The 11,521-nt window shown below is 30.2% G+C and overlaps 1 protein-coding gene across 3 annotated transcripts in view; it reads right to left on the bottom strand.

Moving 5' to 3' along the window:
* The window catches only part of LOC106679810 (lysosomal aspartic protease), a 29,238-nt gene that overhangs the window by 9,980 nt on the left and 7,737 nt on the right, over window positions 1-11,521 (bottom strand). For all 3 annotated transcript variants that reach the window (XM_014419158.1, XM_014419159.1, XM_014419160.2), the window contains exons 3-5: window positions 9,250-9,373; window positions 8,251-8,390; window positions 2,155-2,366 (exon numbers count right to left, since the gene is read on the bottom strand). In XM_014419158.1, the coding sequence (XP_014274644.1) occupies window positions 2,155-2,366; window positions 8,251-8,390; window positions 9,250-9,373 (476 nt within the window). The remainder of the gene's footprint in view (window positions 1-2,154; window positions 2,367-8,250; window positions 8,391-9,249; window positions 9,374-11,521) is intronic.

Raw genomic sequence — 11,521 nt, 5'->3', positions numbered from 1 at the left:
CTTATAAAAAGTTTAAAAATAGATTTTCGATATTTTGAATTAATAAATTCATGTTTATTTCGTTATTCTACATTGTTATTATTATCGATACTGAAGATTAGAAAAAGCATAAAAATACTTTTTCGATATTTTAAATTGAAAAATTCATATTCCTTTCAATATTCGATATGGAAGATTATAAACCATACTTCGATATTTTATTTAATAGAAATGTAGATATTATAAAAAAAAAAAATTATGAAAAGGTATTTCGATAATTCATTTAGAAAATTTATTATTTATTTTGGTATTTCACATTGTTGATAATATCGATATTTCGATACAATAATATCGGAATATTGTTGCTAATATTCCATATCGGTATTACATTAGTGTAAACTATCGAAATAAATATGTAATTTCAAAATAAAATATCGATATTCCGATTTTAATATTTCTATATGTTATTTTAGTCATATTAAACAATATATCGATATTCCAATAAAATAATATCGGAATATTGTTCTTATATAACTTATCGATATTACAATAATACAAAATATCGAAATAAATATGTAATTATAAAAAAAAAATATCGATATTCCTATTTTAAAATCTCTGTATAATATTTTAGTCATTTTAAACAAAATATCGATATTTCGATAAAATAATATCGGAATATTGTTGTTTATATTCCATATCGATATTAAAACAATGCAAAATATCGAAAAAAATATGTAATTATCAAAATTAAATATCGATATTCCTAATCTGGTTTATCTCTTTAGGAAGTCTGGAGAGTCAATTCATAAAAAATTTGTTGAGGTTAATAACTTCCAGTTGAATGAAATTTGTATTAAATTATCATAACATGGTACAACGTTTCGGGACCCCTGTCCCATATTCATGTACTTTAAACCTCATAATTTCATATAGGAAATCAAGCCACACTTTACACTGTTCTCTCTTTTCTACCATAACTTGTTAAAAGTTTAATTTTCTGCAATAAAACAGTTATATTTTAGTTTATATTTGTTATGGTTGTCGTGGTGTTGCTTTGTTTCATAGTTATTAAGAGTTTCTTATGTATTTGATTAGGTAAGACATAAAATATGTCTTCCTATGTCTTGCTATGTTATCATTTTATAATTATCATTACTTTAATTCGTTATCGATATTTCAATATTTTATATAATATATTTTAGTTATATATTACTATCTGATATCGATATCTATATTTTTCTTTCGATATCCCATCCCTACTTTAAACCAGGAGTTACTGGCTACTCAAAGACTTCCCATGACTCCCTGTCCAAGGTAGCTAGGACAGATAACCCTAGGGTGTGTACTGTAGTTAACCTGCTAGAGCATGATCGGCAGCCATAGGTTCTTCTGGTCGGGAGAGCTCAATTCTAAAACCACACGGTACAAATACCTACGCTATAACACATCTACATTACAGACTAAGGTCATCTACAGCTCATACTTATGCATGTGGTTTCCAACTGGATTTTCTCAAGTCTCTTCTATTATAGGAATCGCTCATTTCACGTCAACTCATTGTTTTAAACCATGATAGATTTTCTTGAATTTAGCACAGGTTTTGTGTAGTTATCCTAGCCTTTCTTAGATTTTTTTTTTAAAATGCGGTATTTGACTCGCTATTTGTATCAAATGATAATTTAGGAGTTCCAAAGTATAGGAATAGAGTCACCTTTCCTAGGTTACCACCCTGGATAAGGAAGTATTATATCAGGATGCTTCCAGGAGGCAGCCCTTCAATCTGATTCAGGGACAGGTAGTTTATATCCCGGTTTCCTTAAAACAATATGTATTATGGGAAAGGGAAAAAATCATAGCTGGACAGGTTTGGAGGAATCAGAAATGTTCGAAGTTTGAGGCCAATGTGGAATAGGCTAGATGGGTCCAGGTAGATGTAGGCCAAGAAGGCTATAATTGCAAAGTATAAATTAAACCTTTAGAAATAGATGCCTTAGAAAGAAGATGACTGGAGGATCTCTGAATTTACTGGAGGAAATGCCTGGAAGTAGATAAGAAGTAACCTCACCCCACCATGTGGGATACATTAGGATGATTTTGAAAGTCATGCAGAGTGGAACTATCTCCTTATTGCTTCAAAACCCTCCATTATTATTCAATACTTTACCATGGTACCTGTTTATGTACAGTGAAAATGATGGGCTGGAAATAAGACCCCTGTCTAGAACGGTAAGGAAAGGAGGTCCCATCATCACGTCACTTGAAGGGAATCCTAATCCAAACAAGCCGTCTGGAATCAAACTTGCGTCCAACATGCAGAGGAAGGAGTCGGTACAAAAGGTTGTCGCTGCCAAAAACTGTTGGTCGGAGGCATCATTGGAGTTGTCCTTAAAAAAACATATATAAATAAATAACAAAATACTTACTATAGTATCATTAGTGGAAAACATAAAATTAATCCTGTAATCCTGGATAAACCAATGTGCCAACAATGTCTTGGCCTGTAAATTTTATTCCCTAACGCCAAATCCTTAATTTTGAAATATAGGGGATTACCTAAGGAAGCTTGTACCAAAACTTTCTTTTGGTAACCTTTTTATTTCTAGTATTCCTAAATGGCAATAAGGTGTTTTATTTAAATCAAATTATTGAACTGACTAATTTTATAAGTAAAAAAGATCCCAAAAATTTAAAATATAGAAAAATAAAAATAATAAAAAAAAAAAAAATCATTTGCTACTCTTATTTTTTTTAAAAAATACGTTTGTCATGCATGACTAACTACTTGGCTTGCATAAAGAATAGATTTGAAGTCCGAGAAACTTTAGATGAAGGCCACGAAGACATTGAGAAGTTATGGGTAGGAATTAGAGATAATATTAAAGAGGTCGGTAATTTTGTCTTGGAAAAAGGGAAATTAATAAGAATAAACCCTTGTTCGATGAAGAGTGTCTTAAAATGTGCGAACAGAGAAAAGCCGCTAAGATAAAAACTTTTAACAATCCTAGCGAAAACAATGTTACTTACTTCCGGGCCTCAAAGATGAGACGTCTAATTTCCTCAGAAATAAAAAAAGAGGATATCTTAAAAATGAAATAATGGAGATAGAAAATAACAAAATCGAAAATAACGTCAGAGAAATGTACAAAGGTATTAACCGATCTCGGAAATTCCGCTCTGCAGTGACGGAAATAAGATATCAAAATAATAACATATTAGCTAATCCGGTAGATATATTGGATACGTTTAAAAAACAATTTGAAAGTATTCTGAATACGCGAAATAATTGTCAATCTCCCCTGACTGAATACCAGAATGCTGAACCGTGGATAGAAGAACTGAGTCAGGAGGAAGTCGAAATGGCCATCGCAAAATTAAAACCTTGTAAAGCAGCGGGAACTGACAATATTCCCAGGGAACTAATCAACATGCGTGAATTTCACTAATGGTGAAATTGGAGTCTCTAAAATACATATTTTGGTTCAAAAGATCTGGGAAATTGAGGAGATGGCTGAAGAATGGAAGGAGTCTCCACTTATTCCTCTTCACAAAAAGGGCCCGAAGGCGGATTGTAATAACTATCGAGGAATTTCGCTCCTTCCTATATGTTATAAAGTATTTAGGCTAATCTTAACTAGTCGAATACGCTGAAGAAATTATCGGAGCCTACCAATGTGGTTTTAGACGAAATCGTTCAACTATTGATCAAATTTTTTCATTATGGCAAATCTTGCAGAAAAAAATGGAATACAACGGGGTAGTTCATCAGCTTTATATAGATTTCAAAAAGGCTTACGATTCAATTGACCGCCAGAAGCTGTATAATATTCTGATTGAACAGGGAATACCAAAGAAGTTAGTAAATCTCGGACGGATGTGCATGACCGAAACGCATGATAAGGTACGAATCGGTAATCTTTATTCTGAGAAATTCCAGGTCCGGTCGGGTTTAAAACAAGGTGATTCTTTATCACCTATGTTATTTAATCTAGCATTATAGTACGTTATTAAAAGTGTGATGAATACCGAAAAGGGTTTAACTTTGGGTGGTAAAATACCGGTGCTTGGGTATGCAGATGATTTGGTATTATTGGGTGATGACAAAGAAACTATAGAACTAAATACAACCACGCTAATAAACTCCAGTAAGGAACTAGACCTTGAAATAAATATGGAAAAAACAAAATACATGGTTAGCAGTAGAATATCCTATAGATATAGGAGGAAATACGTTTGAACAGGTAGATAGGTTTAAGTATTTAGGTTCTACAGTAACTAGAAAAAACGAAATTGATGAGGAAATAAAAGCTAGGTTGAAGGCAGGAAATGCTTGTTATTTTTCAATTTCGAAACTGCTTAGTTCGCGCCTTCTATCGAAAAACTTAAAAATTAGAATTTACAAAACTATTATTCTTCCCACTGTTCTTTATGGAGACGTGGCCTCTTACACTAAGGGATGAACAGCTTTTTCGAAAATGAAGTATTACGCAAAATATTCGGACCGAAAAAGGATGAATTAACGGGAGAATTTAGATTACACAACACTGAATTAAGGGACCTACACCCGGTAAATATAATACAAACTATAGCATTGCGGCGTATGAGATGGGCATGTAAGGTTGTAGGGCTTAATAACGAGCGGATCCCTAAAATGGTCATAAACACTGAACCAACGGGTTACGTCCGAGGGGTAGATCGAAACGTAGATGGGAGGATTGCGTTAAAACTGATTTAGTGCAATTGGGTTTGGGGAGGGGCATCACTGGAAGGATGTATGCAGAGAGCTTTTGGAGGTATCGGCTTCGAACCTTCGTTGGTTATGCTTTTATTATTTATTATTTACTGTTATGTATTTCAATATTTGATCTCTATGCCTATGTAATTTAAAAATAATAAGCAATTGTTTAACTAATCTTGGTCTAAGGCTGTGTGTGTAGCAATGCAGTTGGGTGGCATTGCTTTTTGAATAAAATGTAATATATGTAAAGGTTTAATCTTTTGGCTTATTCATTTGCATAATAATGACATTCTAAAACATGGTTCATAAGTTTTTATTTTTCATATTAAAATAAAAAGTGCGAAACACACTAAATAGAGATATGCCAAAATGAAGAGTAAATATTTACTATGAACCAAGTTATAAGAAATAATAACAATTATAAGAAGAAGAAACAAATAATGATAATGGTTATTAACTAAGGAGATGTTAACAGTTCTCTTCCTGAAATCTTCCATTGTTCCTTATTCTGAAGCCTTGTATATCTCTTCTCTTCTGAAAACTTTTATTAACATTTATTTCTCCCAAGAAACATTGTTCTAATCATCGTAAGTGCTTGTACCATCTATATCAGTTTCCTTCTTTAATAGAATAGTAAGGGTTGACAATAATATTTGACCTTTTTTATGAAAGGTTTTCTTTCTTTTTCTTGTTTTCCTTTCATTTTTGTAATTTTCACCGCACGTGGCTTTCTTTTTTTTTGTAATTGTTAAAGATTTAGTATTGGAGTTATGTATGGTCAAAGAACTAGATTCACCGAATCTAATTTTTTTTTTTTTAGCCGTAAAATCTTTAGGCCATCAACAAATAAGGTTTATTTTATCTCTAAATATTTCGAAGTGATTTAGAGAATTTTATCAAATTTATAGTATATTTAAACAGTCTAAAGAATGCCCCACTACACATGTTCATGCCTGAATTTTTTTAATTTTCGGAAAATTGATTTGATGTCTGCTTTTCAGGATTATCTCTACTGTACCTAATTCTATGACTTCCAATGGGGTTGAGTATTTTTTTTTCTTGATAATAAAATAGATATTCTGATTACGCCATCATTATTGAAGCGGTTTACTGTAAACTATAAACTATGATGAATATTATAAACTATTTAAATTTAAAAATTGTAAAATATCACTTAAACTATACTATATAAAATAGTTGGTTGACCGAGTGAAAACCATGTAACAACAATTACAACTTTCATGAATTGTCTTCTGGACCATTCTGGAATCCTTTTTGTAATTATTGTTTATTTATAATTTTCATTATATATCCTAATTTTATTTTCATTAATTTATTTTGTTCATTTTTATATAAATTTTCTTATATTTTAAATCTTATTTAGCCATACCTTAGATGACTTTTATTTTATATTATCTGTAATATTAATTTGGTTGTTGGTATCTTTTTTAATCCTGACGAAGCTCTACAAAGTTGGCTCACATTAACTGGTCTTTCTTTAACATGTTACTTAAAAACTTATGAAACTTTTGAATATCAGTGTTTTGTTTATGAATAAATTATGAGATGAAAAACATACAAATATCAAAATGACACTTTTTATTGCTAATTATTAAAACAAGAAGTACAATAACTTTCCAAAAAGTTTATTTTTGTTCGTTTTTTGTAAAAATAAAAGGTTTATTATGGCGTCATGGAGGCCAATTTAGTCTTATAGTAGATACAAATGTTCTGTTCGTTAAAAAATTAAAGATATAGTCGGGTAAAGTGCTTATTATTCAGAAATGAGGGAATCACTATTCAAAAATATAAATTCTTATTATTGATAACTAAATATATATTTATGTGAGTCCATTTCTCAAAATAATAGAATGGAGAGAGAATATTGTCACGGTTTCCCGTCGGTCTCCTGAGCTATGATATTAAAAAAATGTACACTGTTTTTAATTAATTTAATGTCTAATGGCTGACTCTTTAACTTTTACAATTTTTAGAAATTCTTTCTTTATTATTAAGAGCCAGTGTTGTTTAACCTATAGTTCCATTTTCAGCTTTATTTACTTCTTCCTCGTTCAAATGAGCGTTGTGTATTTAAATTTCTTTGCCTAATAAATTATTTACCTGTTAAATCCTTCTTGATGCCTAACCTCAAAACCAATTTATAGAAAAAAAATAAAATACTTCACAGAAAAGCTTGATTCTCCGGGTTTTGAACCCTACCTTATATCAATTCAAACCAGTTATATATGAAATTTATTTAAGGTGAGGTTCAATTTTATTAAATTTAAAGAGAAGAATAGTTCACAAATTTTAATTTATAAAACAATATATTTTATGTTTTGGCTTATTCAGAAACAAAAATTCTAGTTATACACTCACCGGCTCGAAGTCTTGGCTGTGGTATTATTCTATACCGGTAATTTATGAAATCGAATATAAATTTCATACTTAGAGCTTAATAATTCTAATTTAAATTATTTAGATTAAAAATTTTGAATCAGTATTATTTTAAAATTTTAATTTGTCAATAATATTTTATAATGTATGCTAAATCTGTGGAGAAATTATATATATTTTTTTTTTATGGTTACAATTATACTGATTTTGTCTAAATTTTTAGTTTTACCGATATACTCATGGGATTAATATATTTTTTACAATTTAATTGATAAATATAATTAGTTTTATCTAATATATTGAATGTATCTTTATTGTTTTTTTTTGTATGTTTATATATTTTTATTTGCACCTGAAAATGTTCTTTACAGCCAGCAAATGAGATGTTCTATCCAGGCATGAGGGAGATAGCACGCAGTGGTGCATCCTCCTGACGTTAAGTAAATTATTTTATTACACTAGGAGGTCCTGCATCCAACTCCTCTTCAGCCGAGTTACGTCAGGAATGTAATGTGTTGCCATCTGTCGTATAAATTTATTGAAATGTCGTGTTGTGAAACCGTTTGTAAGTCCGTTACAGTTGGAATGCGAATGGTCTTGTTTGAAACGTAGTGTGGTGAGTTCATTGCCAGTCTTAAAAATTGTGTTTGAAAACTTTGTCTTTTCTAAATCTGTGTCTTTTTAGCAGGTCCATAAATTTGGCTGGCATATGTCTATATGGGCTTTAGTAAGTAATTTTATATGTTAAGTATCTGTATGAGTGATAATTTAGAACGTCTGTGTACTATAGAAAATAATTGTCTCAGTCGGGCATTTAGCGTTTTACGTTTTGTCTTGACGTGTGGGCTCCACTTCAACCTTCTGTCCTAAAGAAATTACAGTGTTTGTTTGTGGTATACGATGATTGTCAATGTAAACTTGGCTAATAATTTTTGCAATTTATTAATCTTTTTTGTTTATTTTTACATTCCTGTTTTTTAAACGAATTAATAAAAGTTTGTTAACATATCAAACTGTGTTTATAATTTATGATTGATATCTCTTAATTATACTGTTTAAAACGTGTGTTATAATAATACCTAACCTATAATAAATAAGGTTAAAGAACCGAGAAAAAAAAACTGAATTGATTTTACCAGCCATAAAGTATCCAAAACGAAGAATCCTTCTATGCTTAAGCTCTGCCCTTTAATTTGCCCGTAATTACCATATCCTGTGTAATTATCTGGTTGGTAGGAAAACGATCTTTCCTTTTCATATTTGTGTTTCTTCTTGTCTAAAACAAAATAAAAAATAATGTACTTTACATATTTTAAATGTAAAACGATATCCAGTATAGGTATACAGGACTCGACCAGGAAGGAAGGAAAAAAAAAATAATTTTCACAGTTTGTGCTATTATCTCATATTTGTAATTTCAAATGAGACCTCTGTATCAATGTATAATATTTCGAATTATGATCTACAGTTAATCACCATTCTATCACATCATAATTTTTTCATTAAGTTGTTATCCAAGGAAAACAAGTGCTGGAATAATGTATGTTATAATTTTTTTCTTACTGTAAATTATTACTCAAACAATTGTATATTTTTTTATTCTGGTAAATATTGCTATAATTTTGATACAAAAGACAAAACCAATTAAAGTAAGGAATAAGACATTATTCGGTCTGTACTGCACAATTTGAAAAGTCATACATAAAAAATTATTCCAGGCCAAGAAATTACCAGAGATTTCTAATCCAGACATTTCCAGATAGTATGTATGTCATATGCATTCAAACATAATAGACAAATGATTTTCCTACTTCTTTAGCTATGTATTTAATATTAAAATAACTTATTTTAATTTATATTTTATACATGTAATGAAATATTTAAAGATATCGGAGAGTCCTGCTGAAAAATTTTAATAATAATTTAAGTAGGTATCTTTCTGAAGATCTTTCGGAATTTTTAACTAACATATTTTTTCTCTTACAATAAACGCATTTTTTTTTTCATCGTCGTTGAAAGACACCAATTTTCGTTATATAATTTATTATCAACCGTAAATTAACTTTTAACGAATATCATTGATTTTATGAAATAATATTTGATTTAAAAAATAAAATTTAGATTATTTTACTCACAACAAACGTAATAGCTCCAGTTGCAATCGTTGGATATTACCCAAAGTCCGGAAAAACTTGTGTCGAAGTACATCATAAAGATTTGCTGTGGGTCGCCCAGACCAATAAAACCACTGTATTCTACCTGAGGTCATGTTTTATGAAAAAAAAAAAAAAATTAAAGAAAAATTATGTAAAATATAATGCAAAGCCTGAAAATATGTAATTAAATAAATAAATAAACTAAAGAAGTATATATAAAATTATAATTGGTGAAACTGAAAGCAATAAGGTGAGATGAACACATGCGTATGTAAGAAAAAAAGAATAATGATAGAAATAGAGAAAGTAAAAAATATAAATAATAAAATTTACTAAATATAGGTATCACGGTAGCAGCGTGGTAACGCGCCAGTCTACCAACCTGAAGGTTACGAAATCGAGTCCCCGGCCCTACCCGGGATTTTTTCAAGCATATAAATATGCAATACTCACTCACAACCTCCCCCCGGACATTTGTGAGGACCGTAAGCCAATGGGTGGCACTCACAAAAATAGGCGAGGGAGTGACGAACCGACCCTACGGAAAAAATCACGTCAAGAAACGCGCAAGGACTTTGACCTTCATGGTCTTTTGCGCCAATAATGATAATAAAAATAAATATAGATATACACTATAGCACATTGAAGTACATTCAGAATGAATCATGAAAAATAAATCAATGTTTTAAACATATTTACATCTTACATCTACATAGACTCAATTACATAGGTCACATTGTATATTCATCTTGGAAGAATAATTGAAAGTGATTTAATGTTGTATTGACGAAGCTTCTATAAAACCCTTTTAGATCTGCAACTTTTTGATGTGGCCAGTCCATAAATTAGTGATAGTAATTAAATGAAGTAATTAAACCAGTGCCCACACGTATCCTTACCTACAAAAGACATTTTTCACATCACAGTCATGTCCACAACTATTAAAAATGTCATAAATAAGACAAGAAACTAAGGTGCAGCAGTGAAATCAAAAAACTGAATGAAAAATGCATACATGGGTAATCAACTATGGATGTAACCTAAAGTAGTCATCCCGGCTTAATTCTATGGTTTCACAGCACTGTTTATTTTAACTGATAATAATGAAAGTATATGAGAGTATACCTCTAGGATACATGAAGCCAAAAAGACGGGCTGATGAACTCCAAGCGCGTGATAGAGGAGTTGGAGCCAATAACCGGCTTCCGGGAGCGTGACCAACCCCCTATTTTCGGCTTCACTTTTTTTTTTTTTAAGGATGTAGGGTATACTACCACTCTTCTTAATGTACACATTACATTTAACAAAAATGAAGGCTGTCTATACTATCACTTAAGATGATTTGCTCAAGATGGGCAGTGGCAGATGTAAAAGGGTCTAAGCCGACTAATTTAGCAATATTCGCAACAAGTGATGTTTAAAAAATTAATAATAGTTAAGGAAATAAACATGAAAATTTACTGATACATGCAATACAATAAATGAAAAGAAGAGAATATTACAAACCCCTTAAAAATAATTTTTCATGTATCGATTCTTGTTTTAAATATTTATCTAAAAGAGCATCAATTAAACAATAATCCATTTAGTAGATGAATTTTAAATATCGTTAAATCAAAGTTGCTAACGCCATTAGAATAATCCAATGTTTCTCGGTTCTGTGAACCCTTACCCTTCTATGAATTTATAATATGTTAAAACAGACGAGAAAAAAAATCTACTTAATTCGATAATTCAAATACACAGTACCTAAGTTTATGAATTTCGATTATATTAATGAAATTAAAAAAGATGATTCCGAATTTTCTTTTGCGTTTATGGATCACAAATTTAATTTGTAGAGCAGTGTTTCGAAAGGTCAGCAAGAGATTCGTTTAAAACAGAGATGAATATTCATAATCTTGTATTCAATAAAAAGATAGACTGAATTTTTGTCTAATTATTTAACATATTAATGTCAGTATCCATACGCTTGTAATGGATGCTATAATTGACCAGACACTGCGTAAAAGACCAAATAAGTGAGTAATTTCTTTTAGTATTTAAATTGAAATTAACTAATAATGAATTAAAATTTTCATTTTAATTACAGTAACTTCGATAATTAATATTTTATATAATTAACTATACTTGAGATTAATTATCATTATTCTAAAACCAGTACCGGCCAACTGCATTTCGTTGCTATTCACACAGTATACAAAGACTGTTTGGACAATTGTTATATTACATAGGCATTCTTAGTAAATAT

This window comes from Halyomorpha halys, unplaced genomic scaffold, assembly GCF_000696795.3.
Source record: "Halyomorpha halys isolate HHAL.00 unplaced genomic scaffold, Hhal_1.1 Scaffold222.1, whole genome shotgun sequence".
Classification (NCBI taxonomy): domain Eukaryota; kingdom Metazoa; phylum Arthropoda; class Insecta; order Hemiptera; family Pentatomidae; genus Halyomorpha; species Halyomorpha halys.
Note: the sequence above shows the minus strand (reverse complement) of the source record. Positions and strands in the feature narration are given on the sequence as shown.